This window comes from Castor canadensis, chromosome 8 (genome assembly GCF_047511655.1).
Source record: "Castor canadensis chromosome 8, mCasCan1.hap1v2, whole genome shotgun sequence".
Lineage (NCBI taxonomy): Eukaryota > Metazoa > Chordata > Mammalia > Rodentia > Castoridae > Castor > Castor canadensis.
This window is the reverse complement of record NC_133393.1, coordinates 152,728,827-152,753,576: the sequence shown is the minus strand read 5'-3', so window position 1 is coordinate 152,753,576 and position 24,750 is coordinate 152,728,827. Positions and strand designations below refer to the sequence as shown.

The window sequence follows — 24,750 nt, the reverse complement described above, 5'->3', positions numbered from 1 at the left end:
GGGACTGCGCCAGATAGATACGGTTCAATTACTTTTGACACATAAAAACCACCCCACACCGAACAGCATGAAACCATCTGATTCCACTCATGGAACCCAGAGAGGGATGGTTGGTCTTTGTTCCTAGGAGCCTCAGCTAGAAGACATGAAACTGAAGATGACCTGGTGCCTGGGAGCTAGAACAACCTGGAAGCTTCCTGGTTCATGTCTAGTGGTTGCTCTTGGCTGTTGGCCAGAATACTTATGGGTAGCCTTTGTGTTTGCTTTCTGTATGGGCCAGGGTAAACATCCTCACAAGATGGTGACTGGGTTCAACAGAACAAGATCAAGTGCTTGGAACTTTTACAGTTTACCTCACAAGTCACTTTCTCTGATGAGATATGTTGGTACACACCTGTAATCCCAGCTACTCGGGAGGTAGAGGCAGGAGGATGGTGAGTACGAGGTCAGCCCATGCAATATTAGTGAGACCCTATCGCGAAGACAAAATAAAAGCAAAAGGGCTGGAGGAGAAGGGCAGCTCAAGTGGTATAGTACTTGTCAAGCCTGAAACCCTAAGTTCAAACCAGTACTGCCAAAAAAGTCACTTTATCCAAACCCTACTTGTGAAGGTAGTTACAGTTGTCCACCCAGGTGTAAGGGGAGGAGACACAGGAAGGGGCCCCCATGAGGAAGAGGAAGTGCCATTTGAAGATCCAGAGAAGGTCCTCCGTCCAGGCAGAAAGGGGACATGTGTGTGGCCCTGAGATGGAGACAAGCTAGGTGAGTCTGGGAACAGGTCAGTGTCCTTGGAGAACCAGGATAGGAGTGAGGGAGAGGGACAGATCTAAGTCAAGGAAGGAGGCAGAGGCCGGCCGGCTCATAGAGAGCCTTGCAGACAGTACAAAGGGGCCTGGGATTTTTTATTCTAAGTTAACTAGGACACCATGGAATGTTTAACCAGGGATTGATGTTTCCATTGACATCTTAATTTAAAAAACAAAAAAACAAAAACAACTCCTGCTGCCAAGTGGAGAATATTTGTTACGGGGAGTAAGGAGGTGAGGGAGAGTGAGGACCAAGCTGATAGCCAGGGCTTTGCCTGTGTCTGGGTAGCTTTGTGTGGCAGAGATGAGGAAGCCTGGGAGGTGGGCAGATGTGGAGTGAGAGGTGCAAGACTCAAATCAGTCTGGCTGGAGTCTGTTTGAGATGGTAAACAGCCACCCAAATGGAAATGGTGTACATGTTTGGGGGAACTGTGAGGGTGCTCAGCTTCTACAAGACTTTGAAAGTCAGAGATCTTGACAGTCAGTCATTTCATGAAGCTTTCGTGAGCCCTGTGCTATGCCCTCAGCTAGCAGCTTACAATTTGAAGGTGGATGACATATTCCCTGCCTTAGGAAGCACAGACTGTTGCTGTGGTTCTCACTTCCCTTATCAGTTGGCACCAGGTCACATGACTTCAGGGTTTCCAATCCCATTTTGTGACCTGGTCACATCACCTCCTTTCTCAGTCTCAGTTTCAGTCTCTGTGAAGCAGGGCTGGTCCTTCTTAGTCAGGATCAGCCAGGGAGATGGAGATGGGGTGATGCTGAGGCTGCCTGGTGGTGGGGGAAGAGGGGAGAAACAGCAGTTGGGGGGACTTCCACTACCCCTGAGGAGGAAGTTGCCTGGGTCACCCAGATGCTCCATGTGGCCATAGCAGTGGCAACTCCGTCCATGGGGCTGGGCTGGGGCCAGCATGATGAAAGGGCCTGCTCGACTCCCCAGGGAGGACAGCTGGAGACAATGTGGTGCTCCCTGAACCCCTCGTGAGGGCTCGAGTTGCCTCTGTTTATTTGTCTTTATTCTTCAACATCTCAAATGTGTTTCTTGGTAGGAAAAAAGTGCTGGCCATTTTAATGTAAAACTAAACAGCTTCGGACAGTCATATCCTTGCTCCATAAACAGCAGTGTTTCTAAGGTAAACTGAAGAGGTTTCTTCCCATTCCCACATTTGTGCACACCTCCCACCCTCCCTTCTCCCCATTTTGGCCCACACTCAAGTGACTTAAATGCTCTAGCTGTAGGGACTGACCATCAGAGTCCAGGTCACAATGAAGCTGCATCTCTCCTTGGCATTTGACAACTGTTAATTTGACAAAAATTCCTTGGTCTGAGAAAAAGAAATGCCATAGACAGTGTTGTGCGTCTTTGTAATGAGCCCCAAATCGCTGAGAAATGGGGGTGTCTGGAGCAGAGTGTGGGGAAGTGGTTTGGCTCAGGCATAGGTATGTCTGCGGGGAGTGACCAGGGCCAGCTCAGAACTGGTGCTTCTTACAGAGAAGCCCAGACAGGTGCTGGGGTGGAAGGACAGTGGACTGAGAGGCAGGCTCTTTGGACCGCTGACTTGCTGGGGACCCTGGGACACTGCCCACTGCCTTACACCTCTGTGTCCATATCATGTGAACACAGGGAAGGCGATTCAGCCAGCAGGTTTCAGATCTTTTGTTGATGGCAACAGAAAGCCTGTCCTTTGAGCAGAATTATGAGGTGGTCGCTCTGCAGCGACTGAAGTGGGGGTGAGAGGAGCTGGGCTTAGAGCCCTGCTGTATAGGGAGCCTGTCTTCTCCTTCTCCCCCACCCCCTGCAAGATCACTGCAGCTCCAGGAGTACAGTTGGGGGCCACTTGGCTAGGCTGCTTCTCTCCCCAGCATTGCAGGACTTGGCAGCATGGCATCCCTGTGGTTTGGCCAAGCTCTTTTCTGTGTCCTCCTCATCCCAGCAAGGCATAGGCCCTGTCCGCCTCTCTCCTCCTTTCTCAGGTCTGTAACCTCCAGCAAGGGGAACAGCCGCTCGCAGTTCAACTGCTCTCCAGTGCCCTTGAACCTGCTCCTCACACTGGAATCACCCTCCCCCAGCCTTGTAATTAAAACCTTATTTGGCTGACCCCCCACTTGTCCCTTGGGGGAAATAAGCATGGGCTCAGCCCCTGAGAAGCCCTCCCTGGACTTCCCTCTGACTTGGCCTGGGGGTGGGAGTCTAGAGTAGACCTCTCTACTTCCTTGGGAACTCCTAGAGGGCTGAGCTCCAGGTGGATTTAGCTTTTCACCCTGGGTCTGGCACAGGCTCAGGTGTGTGATAGAGGGGTGGTGGGTTCTGACCATCATGAAGAGCACAACTAACAGTGGTGAGTGCACAGACCTGCTGTTGAGGCAGAATACCATCACATGCCAAGCTGGGCAGGTCTGCCTCCTATAAGCCTTCAAGGCCAGCATGGCTCAGAGTTCCTCCAAGCCCATCTCCAGGCCTGGCTCCTCCAGTCTCTGCCATAGATGCAGGGAAAACATGGACTTGGGAATCAGACACCACGAGCCTTGAGTCCAGGCTCCCTTCCCAGCTGGAGGCTTAGGGCCAGAAGGAAGGCAGAATGCTATACATGTCTGTGTAGAGGCCTGGTGGAGCACAGGAGGCACCGGGTGTCCACCTTCCTCTGCCTTCCCTCTCCCTCAGCTGGACACTAGCTCAAGATGGCGTCACCATTAGGGTGGAAGTGTTTGTTAATGGTCACAGCACTCACCTTCCCCTGGGCTGAAATCTGTTGTTCCTCTTCTATGCCAGCCGCACCTTTGGACAGCTCTCAATTTAGTGACATAGAGAAGAAGTCCTGCTCTGTCTTAGGACAGTGAATATAAGTCCATGAACAGGGGAAAAAAAAAACACCCACTGTGGATAGAGGGCAGGCAAGGCAAGCAGAGACTTGTCTTTGGCTCTTCCTGTTTGCAGTCCCCATGCCAAGGGCTGGGTCAGAACTCTGAGGAATAAACAAGAAATAGTGTCTTGTGAAAGCTCTTCAAAAATATCCTGCCACCAAAACACATGCCCAAACCAGACACCAAGCTGTGTACCTAAGAGAGAGCATTGGCAACAAATCGGGATGCCGTGGGGCCTCCAGCCATGCCGGCGCTCTTGCTTTTCCTGGAGCCACTGGGTCCTGGGTAGCACGTGCCCTGGGGTCACCCTGGAAATTTGCAGGGTCTGGCTGCATCTGGCAGATGCTGTAGTGACCCTCCTACCCCAGCACATCAGGACAGACCTTGATGTTTCTGGTAGCCATTAGCCAGGCCCATTCATTGGCCTGGTCTGTCATCCACCTTGTCCCAACCACATGTAGCTAGAAATAGACAGTTGGCAGAGACACCCTGCTCCCGGCTGGCACTCTTCATTTGTGGTAAGTGAACAGTTGCATGGCTACTTGGTCTATCATCTTTCATAACCTGCAGGTGCTACCTTAATGACAAAGACAGAATCCTGCAGGCCAGTTTGCTACCATAACCACCCCCTGGTTCATCTGCTGACCACCAAGGGGTCAGACACTAATGAAGGACTCTCTTGAGTTAGATCTTCTGGGGGTCCATTGCCAGTGGGGAAGTCTAGCTTCTTTACCCTGGGGTCACCCCTATATCTGGCCTCTGCCACTCCAGGTTGGCCTTTCCTTCCTATGCTCCAAGCAATCTAAATATTAAGCCTGTTCCTGGGCTTCCTTTGCCCCAAAGGCCTCTGTCTAGAAGCCCTGTCCCCTTGCTGGCCTGAGCACGCCAGTCCTTCTTCCGTGGCCTCCTTACTGAGTGCCTGGCTCCCTGCTCTGCTCCCTGCACCATCTCTGCCCTTCACGTGGACCCACCAGAGTCAGACCAAGTTAAAGGTGTCTGTTTACGTATTCATCTTTCACACATGGGATAATTATACAAAAACACTCAAAGAAATCAGGAGAAAAGACAGAAAATGATTTCCCCGTGATATGGCAGATCAGCACTTTTTACTTCCAAATGTCATGTGCAATATTGTCTGGGCAAAGCCATAACTTTACATGGCTATAACCATGGCATTGATGATTGTGTGCTGTTTCTACCCAATATTCCATCAGAACTCTTTTCTCTGTTGATAGGAAATTGTATGGTGGAGATGAGGTAATGTAATCAAAGCCCAGGATGTGGGGAGCTGGCAGCCAGTGGGTGCCGAGTAAGAGGCACTGTGAGCCTCTGATTGGCACAGTAATAGTGCCCAGGAGAAACTATTTCTAATGTGTCAGACTCCTCTTGTCAACACAGGCCGTGGTGTGCCCATGTCTGCCAGGGGGGGTTCTGAGATTACTTAGAGAGGCCTGTTGCCCTAAGAGGCTCCCAGGCCACATGAAGAAATACTCCCAATATGGCATCCTGCATGTAATTAATACCAGTTGTGTGCACCGTGGAGCAAGCAGATTGGGCAGCTCAGCCTGCATGAAATGAGTGGAGGTCCCCAGGTGGTGGTGGCTATGGGAAAAGGGGGAGACGTTTTAAGAGATAGGACAGCACGTACAGAGTCCTGAGGCAGAAAGCTGGGCCAGGTAGGAGTGTGCTGGGGTAAGCAGAATGTGTAAAAAGAAGGTCTTCATCAGAGGAGCCAGGAATGCCAAATGCTGCTTGGCTGGAGACCTGGAGGTTCATGCCTGCAGGTACAGGAATGCCAAAGTCACACCAGCGCCTGTGCAGCTTGTGCTCCACAGACTCCAACCTGGCTCCCGACCTGTTGTCCTGCCATACCCAGGGCCTTGCTGTCCGACACACCTGCTGCTCCAGCCTCTCCTCACACATGCACACGTGTGAGTCACCACATCCCACCACTAACATGCCTTTCCGCTATACTGTTCCCCACTGGCCCAGAGGCAGATTTCTTGGCTTTCCCTTGGGCCTACCTGGCCCTTCCCTCTGTCACAGCACATTTTCGTCCTACAGGGCTCTGACTGTATGTTACTGTGACAAAATACCTGACATAAACAACTTAAAAGGGGAGATGTACTTAGCTCATAGTTTCAGAGGTCTTATTCCATAGTCTGGGGCTCCACTGATTCTGGGCCTGTAGGGGGGCAGAACATCAAAGCAACGAGAGAGTGCAACAAAGGCTACTCACCTCATGGTACACTGGAAACAGAAGAAAAGGGAATGCAGGAAGAGGCCAGAGCAAGATATAGCCCCCCAAGGACACGCCACCAGTGACCTCCTCCCTCCAACTAGGCCCAACCTTCTATTTTCCACCACCTCCCTTCAATGCCATCATACTACGAATACATCAAGAGATTAATCCATTGATTAGATCCAGGATCCAATCGAAAGCCCATCAGCTGGCAGCCAAGCCCCCAAACATGAGTCCGGGGGGACATTTCATATTCAAACCATACCATGTGGTTAGCATATAATGGCTTGCCAGCATCTGCCTGGGCCTGGGCCTTTCCTTCACCTCCTGTCTCTGGGCTGTGCTTTTGCCTTGGGAAGTGAATAAGTACACAGGTGTGCAGCTAATCATGGAGCTTCTCTGGAAGAGGGCAGGCAGAGGAGGCTGATTGCCGATGAGCTCCTGCGTGGGCAAACACTCTGCAGGAAAATCAGTCAGTGTGCGCAGCAGGGAGTGCTGAGAAGTGGAAGCTCACAGTCAGAGCTTGGGAATCCAATTCTGGGACTCTGTCTGTAGAAAATAATCCCCAAAATGGGCCTGGCCACCATTAGCCAGATGTGTCCCTTCCTGGGGAGTCTTCTAACAGGAATGGGGTAGAAACAGCTGCACCCAGGGCTGGGATGGAAGACCCTTGCTGACCCTACAGACAGCAGGTAGGAAGGTCAGTCAGAACTGAGTCACAGTGCTCGCTTCGGCAGCACATATACTAAAATTGGAACGATACAGAGAAGATTAGCATGGCCCCTGCGCAAGGATGACACGCAAATTCGTGAAGCGTTCCATATTTAAAAAAAAAAAAAAAAAAAGAACTGAGTCACAGAAGGAAATCTCCTTAGCTCAACTTTCAGTGAAAAAGGATGTAAGGTCTGTGTACAGAATGACAAATAATCAGGACATCAGCACATGAAGACAGAGAAACAGACGCTCATGATTGAGGCTGTATCTATAGAGTGTAGGATTGTTGATCCATTTCCCCACACTGTTTTTCAAATTTCCCTGTAAGTTCAAAATCTTAAATAATGAGACAACTTTCTAGGACAAGTGATAGGGAGTGTGGTAGCTAAGTTCTCAAGGGGAGAAATGTCCCACAAAGGAAGTGGCCTCAAACATGGACTGTAGAGGATGGGCTTGGCTGTGGGGAGGCAGGTCAGCCTCTCCAGCACTTCAGCCAAGCTCAGGGCTGAAGCTTCCTGGAGCCTTCATGTGGCCTCTCTGTCTGCTGCCTTCTCAACGGTATCACTGGTGAGTCAATGCCATCTCTTCGTCCTGGTTGTTGCCATATGCCCCTCCCCAGAGGCAGTAGTAGGAGTGCTGAGTGCATGAATGAACAAAGCCACATAACAAGTTAATTAGGGGCCATGGCAGGATATGGACTGGAGGCCCAGCGACCTGACGAGGGTGTGACATGGGTCTGGGTGTGCGGCCCTCTGGAGTGGGGCTAGCACATACAAGGAGGGCACTAACAGGGAGGGCAACTGCAGACATCATGGCAGCCCAGTAAAGGGAAAAGCCTGGCCTACACTCACAGCTTGGGAATTTGAAAGCAAATGCATGAGTTTTAGTGGGAAAGATCCAGGCCTAAAGGTTCTGAATTCCAGACAGTACTGGGGCTGAGAATCAGTCAGTCCACCCAGCTGAAGTCAGGCAGGACAGGCTAGCCAGAGGACCCAGCCGGTGTCAACTGGGGTGTCATGGGAGCTTCTGGCCCCTCCTCGGTTCAGGGAGCCTTTCTGAGGAGAAGCAGGACTTCCACAGGTGACAACAGTCAGCTGGGCCCTTCTGAGCCTCTCATGAAGACCCTGCCAGAACCCCCTCATCCCAGGGCCTCTCCACCTCGGTGCCTAGTTTGTTTGGTTTGCCTCCTCCCCTCTCCAGTCCTCCATTCCTGTCCTCATCAAAAGAAATTTCTAAAAACTCCAATGCCTCCCACACATGTCCGGCCAGGATCACATTCACAGCTGTGCTGTCGGGCCGCAGGGAGAAAAGCATCTGTTCCCATCCTGCCTGTCACCCACGTGCCTGTGGGGACCGGGGACCGTGGGCAAGCTGCTGGCCACACACCTGCAGTGAAGTGGGCTCCTATAAGGAGTACACCTGGCAAAGAGGGGCCTCAGGAACATGGATCCCTCCCCTCCCTGGCTGCGCATAAGGATTAATCAGGGAGCTGCTCTTGCCAGGCTAGCATGGCCTGGACAAAGGTCCGGAAGTGTCAGTCAGGGATCCCACTGTGACTCCAATCCCCTCCCTACTCCACCGATGCCCTGATAGGCAGTTCATCCTCAATAGAAGACTTGGGTCCTTGTGATAGGGAAGGTGCCCACAAGGCAGGGGGACACACTGAGCTACACTCACCTTCGAGGCCCCATGTGAGCTCGTTTGCCCACTGAGCAAGCAGTTATGAAGGGCACTGAGCACCAGAGCCACAGAGCTGGCAGTGACCTGAGGGCATCCCGTCCTCCTCCATTGTCACCTCTCCACAGGCTCCCAATGGGCCAGCATGACAGAACTGCCTCCTGGGCAAGTCTGGGGTATGACCCAAGGCTGGGTCAGATGGGCATGGCTCTTCTCTGTCCAGCCCCTTCTTGTGATAGCCTCAGGCCCATCACCCCCACCCAGGAGCCCTCTGAGACCAACACACAGCTTGTTCCTCAGCTAGAACCGTTTCCTTGGCTAGAACCTGGGGCTGCAGGGCCTCATGGGCAGCCCCTCTGTGGCCCTCACTTTGAGAATATGGCACCAGAGGCCCAGCAGCTGATTTCCATCAGGATGGGCCTAGAGCCTAGGTCCCTGGATAGCCAGGACAGATGCTCTGCTCACTCAGCTCTTGGTCCCTAGACATCTTAGGTGCCCATGCACTGTTCTAACCCTAGAATACGGGATGCTCAAGACAGACACAGTCCCTGTCTCAAGGACTTTTTGTCTTCAGTGGAGATAGTGAGAAACAATCACAGAGAAGACACTGGGTTGGGGAGGGTACTGGAAGGTACTTCAAGGCAAGCAGGGCTGGCAACCTAATGAAGTGTCTTGTTTGCTGCTTTGGGTTGGTGGCTAGGGTTGCTTCTCTGGAGAGATAACATGTGAGCTAAGGTCCGGAGGAGAAAGAGCCACATCAAAGTAAAGAGAGAACATTCCAGGAGGAGGAGGAATTGCAGTGACCCTGTGATGGGAATGGGACCACTGTGGTCAAGGGAGTGCATGGGGCACAGTGTGATTGGAGTGGGGGAGCACAGGCAAGGCTGGTGGGCCTGCAACCAGAGCTGTTCCCACTGGTATTGGTGGCCAGTGAAGGTAGTGCATGTTCACAGGACTTTTGGGGTCTTCAGGCAGCTGATTGACACTTTCTGAGGTCACTGTGTAGAGAGAATGACTTGGGTGTCAGGAACAAGGTAGAAACAGGGAGACTGGTGGACAGGCAAGGGCAGTAACGCAGGCCTGGGTGAGTGTGGCTGGCTAGCTATCCCAGCAGGGGGTGAGGAGATGGCCTTGTACTTGGGTGTTTATGGAGCAGGTAGGGCTAGCAGGAAGGGAAGGCACTATCAATGTTGACTACCAGGTGTCTGGGCCCAGCAACGGTGGGCTGTGCAGCCATTTGCTGGCATTGTTTTTGTTCTGCTCTTCCATGAGTGGTAGAGTTAGGAGTTTGGCTTGGGCCCTGTCAGGTCTGGCATACGTGTTGGATATCCAAGTGCAGGCCCTGCAGTAGCATTGTCCAAGTTTAGAGGTTGGTGGAGTAGGTGGGCCTGGAGGTTTGGGCAGATGGGCAGATCGAGGCAGGGTGGGATCTCATGGGAGCAAAGAAGGTGGAGCCCAACAGGAACCAGGCCTCACTGCCCTGCCTCACCTCCACCCCTGCACAGAGTTCCTGTGTCTGTGTGTCCATTGGATAGGAGAGTATTTCCAGACTGGTGTCTGACACAGATCTAGTAAGCTAGGATATGTAAAGAACTCTTATAATCCAGAACAACCCAATTTAAAAATGGGCAAAGGATTTGAATTGGTATTTCTCCAAAAAAGAGATGCATAGGAAAAGCTCATCAGCAGTTAGGGAAATGCAGACCAGAACCACAGCGAGGTGCCACTTCACACTTCAGGGTGGCTACCAAGCAAAGCAGACAGAAGACAGCATGTATTGACAAGTACATGGAGGACTAGAAACTTCATGCTTCACTGGTGGGAGGGGCATTCCCTCAAAAAGTTGGACATAGAGTTGCCATCCTGTCCAACAATTCCTCTCCTAGCTATCTATATATCCAAGAAAATTGAAAACATGTCCATATAAAAATTGAAAAGATGTCCATTAACTGGTGAGTGACTAAACCAAGTGTATATATAGGTAACAGAATATTATTCAGCCATAAAAAAGAATGGGATTCTGATACATGCCAAAACAGGGATGAAACTTGAAAGCATTGTGCCGTTTGAAAGAAGCCAAACACAAAGTTCCACTATTGTATAATTCCCATTATATGAAGTGGCCAGAATAGACAAACCTGCAGAGACAGAAAGTAGATTTGTGGTAGACACAGGCTGAGAGGGTTGGAATTCACTGAAAATGGACTCAGGGTTCTTTTTGGACTGAGGGAAATGTTCCAGAGTTAGTAGTGAGGGCTACACACCATAGTGAATATACTAAAAACCACCATTGCACCCACTTTAGGGTGGGGAATTTTATATTACGTGACTTGAACCTTAAGAAGTGATTAGAGAGGTGACACGTGCAGAGCATAAGAAAGCTGCCCCTGTCCTGCAAGCAGACCACACGCCCAGCTCTGCATCTACCTCTGGGCCAGCTTTACACATGGCCGTAGCTGGGCCCAGCCAAGGCAGGAGGGAAGCAGTGTGAGGAGCTGCTCAGTGTGGAGACCACAGCGCTTGGTCTCATGCGGTTTATCATCACTTCAACAGTTTGAAAGGGACTGTACTGTGCAATCCTCTCATGCCTGTGATACCCGAGGCACTCATCGCAGCCTTGTCCAACACACCTCATGTTTATTGGTGGCTGGTGTGGGCCAGGCACTCCAGCAATTGTTTTAACCCCCAAACACCTCAGTACTGTACCGTCCCTGTGTTACAGAGAAGGAAACCCAAGCCTCAAGTGGCACAGCGGCCTGCCCAAAGTCATGGAGCAGTTACTTGCTAAATCTTGTGCCCTGTCTGGTGTGGCTTATGGGAAAAGAGCCAGGACCCATAGGTAGTGATCACAAGGTGACACTCCCTAGACTATTCTAAGGGGTGTGGTCAGCAAGCAGAGCCAGGCAGCAAGTCCCATCCTTAGAGGTGCAGACAGTGGGGGACTGTCCCTCGACAGTAGCTGGGGTCAGAAGGCCTCTCTCAGAAAGAGGATGTGGGGAGCAGCCCCCAAAGGGCCATGGCTGCAGCCAAGCCCTGCCTCTCCTGGACTGGCTCAGGAGTTTGCGCGTGATGGTGGTCTTCCTGGTCTACAAAACGACCCCCATATGTGCCTCATCTGTTTCCCAGCTCTGATCTCAAATTCGGGCCCAGCCCAACCTGCTGGGGAGTCAGGAGCCCCTAAGAAGGCCTCAGCTGATGCCCAGAGCAGGAAGCAGACAAGTCCTTGGAGACCCTGGTCATACCGCCTACGTGCCACGCCAGAGTTCTCGACAGCTCAGGAGTGTACTGGATCTGAAAGAACCTAGGCCCAAAGCTCTAAGACCCATGTGTATTTTACCCAAAATCTAATCCATCTGGCTCTTATTTATTTACACTTAACTCATCAAATGCAATTTTGCAAGAACCACTCGATAGCCAAGAGGCTTTTCTGCCTCAGCCACCCTTCTGAAGGGAGCAGGGGAGGCTGGGCTGCCGCCTCAGGTCCAGGTGGCAGCTCTCAGTGGTGGGGGTCAAGCTCGGCTCCTCCAATGCCTCTGCCTCTGTTCCTGCCCCTGCTGGGAGCTGGAACACTGGAGCCAGTGCAAGGTCTGACACACAGTAGGCTCCCAGCAGCCACAGAAGTAGGGGGTGGGGTCTGAGCAGAACACAGAGTTTCTGTTTCAAAACATGAAATGTTCATGGGAAACAAAGCAACCAAAGCTGGATTCAGAAGTAATTTTTAGTTATAAATAACTGCAAACCTGGATTCTTGGTCCAAAGGGGGACAAACAGCCAGCTATTAATAAACAAACCTCAGCACCTTGGGCCAAACAGCAGGCCTCAGGGGCAAGCCACAGTCCTGTCTGCAGAGGCCTTTCAGAAGATCAACCTTCAGCCTGTGGTGTGGCCTCCAGAGACCCTTCCTGCAGGGAAACAGCCATGTCAACCACAGTACGTGAGCCCCATCCCCAGCATGATCCTTTAGGGCTGGCAGGAGCAGTGGGCTGCCTATACCCTGGAGGAGGGAGCCCACCAGGCAGAGACAGGCAGGAGTTGCAGCTAAGGGCTGCCTGCCATGGACCTCAGCACCAGGTCTGTGCTCATGCAGGGCACTGCAGGTAAGGGCAACCAGATCCCAGAGGCCCTGTTGTCTCGCTGTTGGGGACAAGATGCTTCTTGGGCCTGAGTGAATATGTGAGGTTCCAGCCAGGCACTCAGCTGGGGTGAGGTCCTCCTTTGCCTCCAGGTATTCTGACCTTCCTAGGCACCTGTCTCTCCCTTCTTCTACTACCCTCTGACACACACACACACACACACACACAAAAGTAGCTGTTGGCTGAACCATTGAGTGCCCACTGCATATGGGAGCAGCTTATGGTTCCTGTCTTCTCTCCCAGACCTCATGGCACTCATCTCTTGCTGAGGTATCCCCATCCCCACCAACCAAGAACTCCTGAGGCAGGGGCCAGATGAGCCTTGGCTTCCTCTCTCTTTCTTGTCTGCCACCCCCAGCCTGGCCCCAAAGAGTCAGAGGCTCCCTCAGGTTTGGGGACACAACCAAAGTACATTTGTACTTTAAGGAGGGAGCCCATCCCCCTGCAGAGGCTGCAGACTGGCTTTACCTGCCCTAGCTGAGCTGGGGCTTCAGGGTCTGCTGTGCATTTTGCATCCTTCAGCTATTACCAGCCGAAAGGCTGTCCTGCCAGGAGCCTTCTAAGTCTGCTTTGTAGCTCTGTCCTGCCACTAGAACTGCCCCCTGTGGTTACAGAGAAAGATGGAGGACCATGAGCTGTCCCAGCATTCAGAGGCAGTACACTCACCTACTCTACCTGGAGCTGCTCAGGGATCCAGGACTCTGGATTAGAAACACGCCCCTCAGAGCCCTCACTGCACACAGCCTCAGCCTGGACTGTGGCCTCAGTTTGCTGGCCCCTGCTTGTCTTCCCAATGACTGTCACCCTGCAGACTGGTGGTAGGCTGAGACATGGCTGACATTTTTTAGAGCACTGTAGAGCACTGTGGGGTATAGGCCACAAGGCGGCTGCAGCCTAGCTCAGCACTCACTGCCTCACTCAGACTTTCCTGGCTGCTTTAGGCCAACATGCAGGACCCAGCCAGCCACTTTCCCTGGTGGCTTCCTGAACTCTCCCCCTGCTGGAATGGTCACAGACCCTTCCCTCTGTGCCCTGTCCCACCCCTTCTTCCAACCTTTGCTTTCCAATCACCTCTTCCTCCTCCAGCCTGGGGTCACAAATTTCTTAGTGCCCCTCCTCACCTCCTCCTGAAAGCCTTCTGTGCTGTGGTCCAAAAGTCCAAAACAGGACCAGTGGCTTGGGGAGCACAGGGCCTTAGCTAGCCATGTTCACTCTGGTAGGTGCTCTGGTGGACTGAACGAACAGCAGACTCAGAGGGCAAGAACGGTGGTCTGCGGAAGGGGAGCTGTTCCAGAAGGTGGGTGGACATACACAGGCACAGGCAAATGTGGACGAATGTTCTGTGGGGCTGCTAGTGAGTAGCTGAGGAGGTGAGCAGCCTGTGGGGCTCTCACTGAGCCCCTCTGCGAGCCAGCACAGTGCTTACCCTTTCTTTGGAAGTGATCCCCCAGCCTGCTGGGATGAGCCCAACTGGGCATCAGGTTTGTTCTCCCGATGTCTGAGTACCCCACTCAGCCGCCTTTCTGCTGGGAGTAGGGTTCTAAAGGAGATACAGCTGTAAAGGGACTGTAAAGAAGATGTCCACCTAGAGCAGGGATATGATAACCAGGCCCTGTGTCCAGCAGTTGAAGGAAGAGAGAACAAAGGCTGCCTGATCAGGAGCCAAGCTGGGTGAGTCCAACCAGCCCTGGAAGAAGACGCTGAGCAGAGCTTTGCACTGTGTTTTGGAGAGTGAGTGCACACAGCAAGGGGAGGTTGTGAGCATCAGCAGCAAGGCACATTCCTTTCTACACCGTGATCACCAAAAGCACCTTGTTCAGAGAAGCTGGGAAGTCTTGGAAGGATGGGGCAAGGGCTCTTGCTCTGACTCACTGGGCTTCAAACCCCTGCGGCCTCTTACAGCTTTTGGCAAGTGTCTTCCCTTCTGTGGGCCTCCAGGGTCTCATCTGAGGGATGATAAGAACTACACCCCCATGGGAGGCTGCTGTGCAGATTAAGTGAGTACTTGTGCCTCAGGCTGGGGCCTGATGGTATCCCCCAGCTACCCCATACTTGCTTCTGGGCATGGGGTGGGCTCCCCCCCTGGGCCAGCCATGGTTCCATAGGGCAGATAGAAAAGAGCCTGCCTGTACCCCAGTGCTCTAGCAGGGCTTTCTGGGGGGTGGCCTTCAGTCTATGACACTCTGCGTGCTTCCTGCAGACAAGGCCTGGCGCTGTCCATGGGCTATAAGGTGGGACAGAGCAGATCTTGGGGGGCCTAACTCCATTCTTGCCACAAGGGTACCTCTTATCACAGGTTATGTCAAGAGCAGAGTGTGTTGGGCTCACCCCACTTCTCGGGGAGAGGTAAGGGCCTCTTTCCCACAGTGTTCTAGCTCTACCAGGTGAACCCCATCTGCCCTGGGTGGTGGGCAGCTATCCCCTGAAGCCAGCTACCCCAGCTGGTTGCCCTCCAGCCCTCTGTTTGAGAGGCACACAGAGGTGAAAGAGGGCATGAGAAAGGCCACGGCTGCTGAGAGGGACTGGGTATCTGTGACTTTCTGCTCTACTTGGGTGTGGATGAGGCCTGTATTTGGACATAGTGGAGAAAGGGTGCGGAGGGGCAGTCCCCTCTTCCCGCCTGCTTAATCTTGGGACTTTATCATTTGGGAGTGAGGGAAAAAAGTGTTTACATGGCCTTGCATTTGTTTCAAATTATTCATCAGTGTTGGCAAGCCATTGTTCCCTGCTTGTGTAAACAGCTGTGTCCCAAAGGCCTCACCACCCTGCCAGATCACTGAGGGTTTGTCGGTGTGTTACGTCAACTGCTTTTTGGTTCCGAGCTTTCGGTGAGGTGAGAACTGGGCCAGGCCAGATGGCTACAGATGGGTGGCATCAGAGACCAAGCAGCACTTCTGCACTTGCATTCGAGGGTGCTTCTCTGTTTTGTGTGTCTTACAGTTGAGCCTTTTCTTCTGCTGTAGAGGCCAAGATACAGAGCAAAGAGTCAGAGCCATGGCAAGAGAGGCAATAACTAACAGCAGAGGGCCTGACAATGGCAGCCTGGGAGCAGTTGCTGTGATCAGATCTTGTGGTCTGGTGTGTATCAGGACCTGGGTACAGGTGCCTCCCCAGATCCTTCTGAGAGATTGGTCTAACCCAGGGATGCTGCTCAGAGCCAGCCACACCTGGGCTCATGAGCATTTACTCAAGTTGTACCCAGGCACCAGCCTATGGAAGGAGAGCAGGCACTCCTCTGGAGCTAGACCTCAGCTTTGAGTCCTTTTCCCACTGTGTAGCTTTGCTCAGGCTGCTCTCTGAGACTCTGAGCCTGTGTGCTTGTGGAGGAGGAAACAGTCAATAGTGTGATCTGCCACACAGGTTGCCAACAGGCTGGAGTGACGCCTTTGACACACAGTGAGCACTCAGGATGATGGCTTGGTGGCACTGAGAGAACAAGGTGGATACGGAGTCTGGTGTAGAACTTTTCACAGTCCAGTGTAGGCTGGAGGCAGATACTGCTGAGTGGTGAGGGGAGACAGTCACTTGCTGCACCTCGGGGTATCCCCAGCAAAGGTGTGGTTGTCACTGGTCCTGCAGGGAGCCCTCAGCAAGACTGGAGAAGTATTCACAGTGTAACCCAGCCCTCCTTCCTGGCACCCGGGGTCAGACTGTCAGCTTGGGGTCTGATGGTGTGGATCCTCTCAGCAAGAGCCACCTTTACATTCAAGCTGTAACTGTTGGTGGCTTTTAGAGTTCAGAGCTCTGCCTTCCTCCTCTGACTGCCACACGGCTGACATTTGAGCTTGCCAGAGAATAATGACGCGCCTCGCTGTGGGCCTCAAAGGCAGCCGCGGTCTCCTGGGTGGTAAAGTGGTCTGCTGTCCACGAGCCTAAATAGGACCCAGCTGACAGTGCTCTGGGCCAAGCTATTGCCCAGTTCAGCGCAGGTCACTCTGCTGCCTCTACCTTCTCACTTCCTTTTGGTCCCAAGAATAAAAGATGTCTGTGTTCAAAAGAACTGTATAAAATTCTCCATGCCAAAGTGTGTGTGTGTGTGTTGGGGGTGTTGGGGGACCGGTTAGAAGCAACCAGTAGCTCACATTGCCTTTGTGGTTTTATATATTTGCCTATTAAAATGACAATACAGCTATGGAACATTAAGGTTTAAGAAGCCCTCCTTTCATTAAACAAACCGACAGAGTAGGGGGTTATGACTTTGGTAATTGAAACATGCTGTTCTGAGAGGACCAGAACTCCATAAAGACTCCTTTCAACCAGTCGCACCCTTTGTGCCAGCAGCCTCTGGTCAGAAGTGAGTGTCAGCCCTGAGGTCTGTCCCTCCCAGGGAGTGGGAAAGACCTCTTGGCAGCCTTCCCCGGCAGTCCTGGCAGCCAGAGGTCAGGGCCTTTTCAAATCTTCTCCACCCTCTAGGCTTTTGAAATCAATCTGCTGGGCCCAGAGCCTCAGGGTGGCTCACCCTGCCCTGGCCTCCAGTCTCCCCCGGGCTCCTAGGTCCTGTGCGGCTAGTCGTAAACCTGAGGTGGACTGAAGAATGGGGAACAGTGGGCTGTGGCTATCAAGGCTGTGCATATGGGGGGAGATTGGGCAGGATACACTGTCTTTCTAGGAATGTCCAGTGATGTCGGGGGAAGTACAGTGTGGGAATCAGTCTGCCATGTTTGAATACTGCCTCTGCCTCTGCCACTTGCCATGTGGGACCTTAGAAAAGTGACTTTGAATCTGTCCCTCAGATTCCTCATCTATATATGAACAGACCTGCATCTGAAGGGTTGGTGCAAGGATTAAATTTGTTAAGATAGGTAAGGTGCTTAGAACCCTGCTGGGCACACAGGAAGCAGTCAGAACCAGCCAGCACTGCAGCCAATATAACTGGCTAGTTCTGGGGTGTCACTGGGGTGAGGACCATTGTGGAAGATCACCGGGGAGTACCTCTGTAGAGTTCCACCATGGAGTATGTCCGTGGAATACCACTGTGCTCCATACCTCCATGGCGTGGCACTGTGCGTGCTCTCTAGTACACTCTCTAGTGCCTCCATGGAGTGTTACCGGACAACCACCATAGAGAAGCACCTCCTCAGAGTGCCACTGTAGCACAGCACCGTGGGTCCCTCTGTGGAGTCCTTCCAGTGCAGCCTGGACAAATGGATTGTATCTTTCCTCTGCCAGCTCCAGGTGTGATTTCTCTTCTCCCTCTCTCTTCCTGTTCTTGCAGATGTGGATGAGTGTCAGGACAACAATGGTGGCTGCCAGCAAATTTGTGTCAATGCCATGGGCAGCTATGAGTGTCAGTGCCACAGTGGCTTTTTCCTCAGTGACAACCAACACACCTGTATCCACCGCTCCAATGGTGAGTACCGCCTGCGCTTCCACTTGCTCCCCACCCCACAGAAACAGGACACTGTGCTCCTACTCTATCCATGTATGGATTCCAGGGGCAGGGGGTTTTGTTGGTGGCCTGAATGGCTGTTTTGTGCTTCTGGTGTTGGTTCTACAGGGAAATCCTTCTAGCTTCTTCCCTCTGTCAACTGCTCCAGGGCTATTGGTGTTTCTCCTGTTTATACATGTGGAGAAAAGGTGGGGCCACAAATGTCAGATGTGATCAGAGAAGCTGTCTTCCTTTCTGGTTTGTGGGCTGACTGTGGCCAAGAAGGATGGGACCTCATTCTCCACAGTCCCCTTCCCCAAAGGGGGCTTGAGGCCCAACCAGGCTGTGTGTCCCCATGAGCCAAGTAGCACCAACGCTACCTGCTGCATGTCCTTGGGTCCCCAGCCAGCTGAGGGTCCTTTGGTTGGGAGCTTGCTGCCCTCTTGAGGCCAGGCGGGATGGCAGGCCTGCCTGGGAAGGTGTAGAGGGCCAGCTGCAACTGGATGGACTAGGGCAAACCCAGTCTGGGACAGAGCTTGCCTTCAGCTAAGCCCAACAGGTGAGGTGATTGGTGTCAGGGCATTGATGATCACATCCTGAAGTTTGGGCCAGGGACAGCAGGCCTGTGAGGTGGGCAGAGCTGGTTGAAAATTGACACACATATGCTTGGAGGAGAGGGGTCCGGGAAGAGGGAGGCAGAGGAGCATCTGCTGCCTAAAGTAATAGCACACCCTGAATCCCAAGGCAGCCTGTGTGCTGCTGGAGAATGGGCATGGCACAGTGGCAAGAGCCAGGAGTGATCAAGAGAGAAGATGTGAGGGGGAGGACAGGCCAGTAACTGCCCTGCCCCCAGCACTGACCTTTGACAAGGAGGGGGTGCTAGAGGTCAGAGACCATGGAGAGGCCTCCCTCTAGTACCTGGCCCAGTCAATGGCAAAAGAAGTGTCTCACGTTGAAAGGCAAGAGCAGAGAGGGCCTGCACTGGGCCCCGGGCAGCAGGGCCCATGTATGAACCCAGCTCCTCCATCCCATACTGGGACCGTGGAGAGGCATCCCCCTGAATGCTCTGAGCCCCAGCTTCCTTGTCCACAAAATGGGGACCATGGCATTGACACCATAGTGTCAGGGATGGAAGGAGACTCTGCTATGACGTGTTGGTGTTCAGTGGCACTAACAGGAGGCTATGAGGTGGGACCCCCACACACACAGTTTCTGTTAAAAATGATTCCTGAGAAAGTAAAGGCAAAAAATGTTTTATACTTGATCCTAGCCAAAGGACCAAAAAGGAATGGCAAAAATAGTGAAAAACTCCGGAGCTCAGTGTAGTAAAACAGAAATGCTTTAATTGATTCTTAGATTGCCAGTGTTTGTTCCGGCAATTTCCTCACAGACAGATTGGGCCTGCTGACCCCCCAGGACTTCAGTGTCCCCAGAGGGCATGAAGGCCAAGTTCCATGGCTCCTGGGCACTTGCTGCAGTCATAGCATGTGGACTCCCACAGCTACCACACACAGGTGGCTCTAAGCAGACAGGAGCTCATTTTGCTGCTTATAAACCTCCCAGCTATGGTGCCATCAGGTAGATCTGCCCAAAATGGATGCAGACAAAATAAAGGAGGACCATGAACCCACACTGGGTTATAAAAAGCAGATTCGTGGGGCAGGGGGAGTGTGTGTGCCGAGAGACCATTCTGCTTACATCATGGAAAGGAGATTTCTCAGAGCAGCTATTCCCAGCACTGTGGAGTCCCTCAGGCCCAGGCTGGGTCCTGAGCTGCCTTCCAAGCCAGATTGTGGGTGTGGTTCCTTCAGAGAACACCTTTCCCCTGATGGGCTCCAGTGAAGTGTGAGGCTTCTCCATTGAAAGGGGACTGTGAGGAATGGCGGTCAGCAAGATGAGTTGTGTGACTGTGGCTGGTTTGTCAAGGGTCATGATTTGGCCTGTCAGTATTTGCTGGTCTGAGGAAGTTACAAACCTTAGTGTCAGCCACAGGAATGGGAATGGCAAGCCAGCATGCACCTGAACGCTAGTGCACACTGTCATTCCAGCCTCACAGTTGCCCTTAAGGTGGCTGGGTGTGCCCTATACTCAATACTTCCCATTTGTGGCTGCTTTTGATTCATTTCCAACCTGGACTAGACTGCACCCTTCTTCCCTTTGCACCCTGTTAATCTCGATCCAGTAGCTCTTTCATCCAGGCCAGGCTAGCCTCTGACCATGGCTTGGGGTCTTTGTCATCTAAGGTTTCTGATGTGTTCTGGTTGACCAGAAGAGTCATTGACTAGCAGGCTTCATGCCCTGTTGGAGAGGCAGCCCCCAGAACCCGAAGCCACTCCCAAAGCTGGGAGACTTTGCTGTGAAAATGAAGGGGTGTCCAATCAATGTGAGGAGCGGGAGGGTGAGAGCCTCGTTTTGAGATCACCACTCATCTTGGGTTAGACAGAGAGATAAGCAAGGGCTAGGCAGCTGCACAGTGGCCATCATGAGTGGAGAGTGGGATGGCTGGGGGCAGGTGATAGATGGGCAGGGGTGGCTGAGAAGAAGATGACAGGAATGTGACTGAAAGGCAAGTGACAGGGTGACTGAGAGGCAGGTGATAGGACAATGACTGAGGGGAAGGGGGTAGGTGTGTGGCTGAGGGGAAGGTAACGGGATGGCTGAGGAAGGGGACAGAAGAATGGCTGAAGGGAAGTTGATAGGAGAAAGGTAGGGGGAAAGGTAACAGGAAGAGGATGGCTGAGGAAAGTGAGAGCAAAGTAGATGACTGAGGGGGAAGTGACAGGAAGATGGCTGAGGAGGTGGGGACTGAAGAGTGGCAAAAGGCAAAAGGGAGAGTGACGGGATGGCTGAGGGGATGAGAGGCAGGGCAGGCAGACCCTTGAGAGAGCCCTGTCTGCCTCAGGTTTGCACTTCGGACTGTCCTGTTACCCACATCACACAGGTGCGGAATATTTCAGTGGCGGGTGTCTGAACAAGGCAGAGCTTTGTTCTCGTTACAGCTTGGAAACCTGGAAGTCAGTAGGACCTGAGGGACCAATCAGTATATACTTTTTTGTTAAGGGAGGGGGTTGAACTCATGGCCTTGCACATACTGGGCCAAGTCTATGTTTTTAGAGAAGCTGAAAATGGTAAGTCCTGCTCAGCATCTCACTAGGCCTGTGATTCACAGTGTTCAGGAAGACCTTGTGCAAGTGCCCAGCCTCCCTCTCCTGAATGACTGGCTCAGGCCTGGACCCTGCTGGGACCTGAATTGATCAGTGTGAGTGAGGCAAAGCTCAGGAATTGGGGCTTCATTGGAAGTCAAAGGCCCCAGAACTTGGGGAGTTTAGGATCTCCCTACATGTGTTCTCAGGGTCAGGAAGCAGCAAGATTTTGCCTGCCATCAAGTGACCCTGTGCCCAGGCTCCTCCATGCATAGTACTCAGAAGCCCCACCTTTGTGCCAGAGCACATCCCCCCCAGAACCAACCACCTGCAGGAGAGGCAGATCCAAAGCAGGTGCCTGACAGACAGTGCAAGGAGGGTCCTAGTGGATACGTCACAGGGACTGAGGAAGCCAGGAGAGAGCGCACTCTCTCACTTGCTCACTTACTCCATCAGTCAGCAAAGAAGACTGCATGCTGTCTTAGTCTCCTTCTGCTGTTATAACAGAATACCCAAGAGCAGCTAGAGAACAGAAATTTGTTTCTCATGGTTCTAGAGACTAAGAAGTCCAAGAAATAGACGCCAGCAGATTTGGGGCATGGCGAGAACTGCTCTCTGCTTCATAGATGGCACCTTTTGCTATGTCCTCACATGGAAGAATGTAGAAGGGCAAATGGACCTAGCTGTCCCCTCTCCCCCTCTTATAAGGCAGTAATCCCATCCCTGAGAGCAGAGACCCCCCCCCCAGCCTAATCACCTCTTTAAGGCCCCCTCTTCATACTGTTGCATGGGGCACATTCAAACTGTAGCACATATCAGAGCTAGTGTTTCCTTCCTGCCAGCACTGGGCTCCTGAGGGCATGGAGGCTAGCCCAGCACCGCATACCTTGTCCTGAGCCCTCCTGTATCCTCCATTAGGCTGCCCTTGATCCTTCTCCTGACTTTGTGTTCCACTCTGCCTCTAAAGGCCAAGTGAACATTCCTCTTCCCCAGGCCACCTCAGCCATAGGCACCCTCCTTTCCAGGACCAGCTCCACCCGCTCCAGCCTCACAGTGGTTTCCACTCAGATCACGTGAGGATTGAGGCCACCCTGTGAAGAGCTTCAAAAAGCACCCTACCCCTCTTAAGGAGGGAAAACGGTGTCCCATGCTGCATCAGGTTATGGCACTTCTGGATCAGAGCCTTCAGGGTTTCTGATGACAATGCCCATTCTTTCTCCTCCTCCACCCCCTTCCCAACTCCAGGAAACAGTCCATGGACAGAGATCTTCAGTGCATCATGAGCCCCTCAACCACAGCACAGTCTAGCATGCTGTCACGTTCCTGTTGGCTCCCATGACTCCCATATCCTGGGAGCTAGGTCAGGCCTAGGTTCCAGGGGCCCCAGCATGGGTCCTGCAGGGTGAGGGCTGCTCCATACCCTGTTCAAGCACTGGCCATGAGGGCTAGAGCAGGCTACATGGGGTGGCAGCTGCCCTTTATTCCCTGCCTGCCGCAGCCCAAGCAGGCAGAGGGCAAACAGCTCCGGAGCTCAGCGGGGAGATTTATGGCACTACTGGAGGAGGCCTGGCTTGGCCCTGTGCGGTCCGGAATGGCCCTCAAGGCGGGGACAATAAATCCTGCCCATTATTTTTTACGAGCCTCCCACCCCATAAACAACTCCTTTGGCTGGTAAGCCAGCTTCACGCACTTCTCCTGGCCTGGCCTCGAGCCGGCGCCAGCGGCACTCCAGGACTGGCTTCTCTATGCTAGTGGAAGTTTCCTCCAAGCTGCAAGACCTGAGGGTCTCCAGGAGTGAATAGTGCAAGAACGAAGGTGAGCTGCAGCTGAGTGCACCAGGACAAGAAGCAGGTGACCTGGCCCTGGTTCCCTTCTCGGCCACAGTCCTGGAGTCTTGGTTTCTCATCTGTTAAATGGGGCAGACGTGAGAGTCTTTCATTACAGAATTGATGGAAAAGATGAGTATGAGGTCATATACACAAACTATATCCCCCAGTGAGTGCCCAGCCCTGGGGTCAGTAGAACTACGCACAACTGTCATACACATCGTGTTACTTCATGCATCACAGCTGAGCATGACTGGGTCCCGTGTTGTCCCTAGACTGGGTGTGAACCATTGGATCCTGAGTATAATCTGTGTGGTTGTGTGGTGCAATTCTTGTTATCCCATTTAGGAGTGAGAAAATGAAGCCTGAGGTGCAAAGAGTTCTGTCCACAGCGAGACAGCCTTTGAACCCAGGTGTCACCACCTTCTCAGGTCATAGACTCTGAATGAACAGAGAGACAAAGGGGCAGAAGTAGCTCAGAACCTCTGGGAACCCGGGAGCTGCCACCTCACCATGCTGCCCTCTTGCTGGGCCAGGGCTGCTGGCCTCTGGCTGGGTCAATGAAGCCACCATGTCCCAGCTCTTCCTGCCCTATGAAGCCGGGCCCACAGCCATGCTGTTTCCCATTGACCTTCCCCTGGCTCCCCCAGGGCCCTGGCTCAGACCTCTGCAGCTTCTCCTTGTCCTGCAGCCCCTACAAACTCCTTGTCGCTCTGTGTCCCTGTCTTCACTCACAATGCTCCCTGTCTCAAACACCCTGCTCACCCTGACCCTGCTCACTCAAGAACCTTCTGCTCTGGTGATCCCTTCTCCATGATTCTCCTCCTGATTTCTCATGTGGATCTAATGACTCCAACCTTGTTGGACTTTTATTGTCCTGTTCACACCCACCTTTGCCCCCCTGAACTGCCCCTTGTGGCTCCAGGCCTTTCTTCCTTATGCAAGGATCTTCTCTGTAATACAAGAACCCCTGGCCCCCAGACCTGGAGTCTGGGAGGGAGCAGGCCATCAGGAGACACTGAGGTCCTTCAGAACCAGAAGGGCCTTTCCTGCATGGGCTGAAAACTGACCCAGATGCTTCTTCTAGAAGAAAACACCAGAGGTCTGCCTGTGGTTACTAGCATGTTGGTGACAGAACTGGGATTTGCCCCAGGCCTCTGCGCTCTAGGCTGGAGCCCAGTCTCCAAATTGCAGCACAGGCCCAGTGTTTGCAAAACAGTATAGAGCCTGGTCGTGGAAACAAAAACCATGGGGCAGGTGCCCACTTGGCTGTGTGGAAGCAGCCTCAGTTTGGGTCATTTGGGATCATCCCTTCTCACCCTCTGTGGACCTTTTGAGGGAAACCTAGTTGGACTGCTTGCCACAGTGCCCCAGGCCAACCTGGCAGGACATCTGTCTGCCAAACTTCGGCCAAGCCTCCTCAGGGCCTCATTCCTGGCCAGGGCTGGTCAGGAGGGATCTTATCTCTCAACCTGGTGGCCACTGGATCACTTCACAAGATTCTTTCTGTGTCTGTGTCCCCTTTAATTTTCTTCCATTCTTTCTCAGTCCTAACTTGGTCTGGCTTGACCTTGGCCCTCTTCTTGCCATCCCAGTCTTCTTTAGTCCCCCTGACTGGCTGCAGCCACTTCTGCAGCTCCAGCCCTAACCCCAGAGCAACCAGTCCTTGGGCAGAAACCCCTGGTGCAGCATTGTCACCTGCTCAAAGCCAAGTGTATTCGCTTCCCAGGTCCCATGTCAGGGAGGGGCACCAGTGCTGGGGCCTTGCCCTTGACCTGCCTCCTTCCCTGGCTGCCTTCTCCATCCCCTCACTGTGCCTTGTTCCTGCAGCGCTCATCTGAGTCCTTGGCTCTGCCTACCCCCTTCCCTCCTACACACTGGAGCCAGGCCTCTCCAGGGCCCAGATCAGCCTGCCTTGGCCATACTAGATGCCATGCCTTCACTGTCTTCCAAGGCCTGACCCAGTCCAGCTCCAC

The 24,750-nt window shown here is 52.9% G+C and overlaps 1 protein-coding gene and 1 non-coding gene across 5 annotated transcripts in view; both read left to right on the top strand.

Moving 5' to 3' along the window:
• Window positions 1–24,750, top strand: part of Scube1 (signal peptide, CUB domain and EGF like domain containing 1) — a 114,928-nt gene that overhangs the window by 26,586 nt on the left and 63,592 nt on the right. For all 4 annotated transcript variants that reach the window (XM_020174177.2, XM_074084634.1, XM_074084635.1 and 1 more), the window contains exon 4: window positions 17,653–17,787. In XM_020174177.2, coding sequence (XP_020029766.2) covers window positions 17,653–17,787 — 135 coding nt within the window. The remainder of the gene's footprint in view (window positions 1–17,652; window positions 17,788–24,750) is intronic.
• LOC141426000 (U6 spliceosomal RNA) lies at window positions 6,635–6,741 on the top strand. Its single transcript, XR_012451114.1, has one exon. It is a non-coding gene; the product is annotated as a U6 spliceosomal RNA (small nuclear RNA).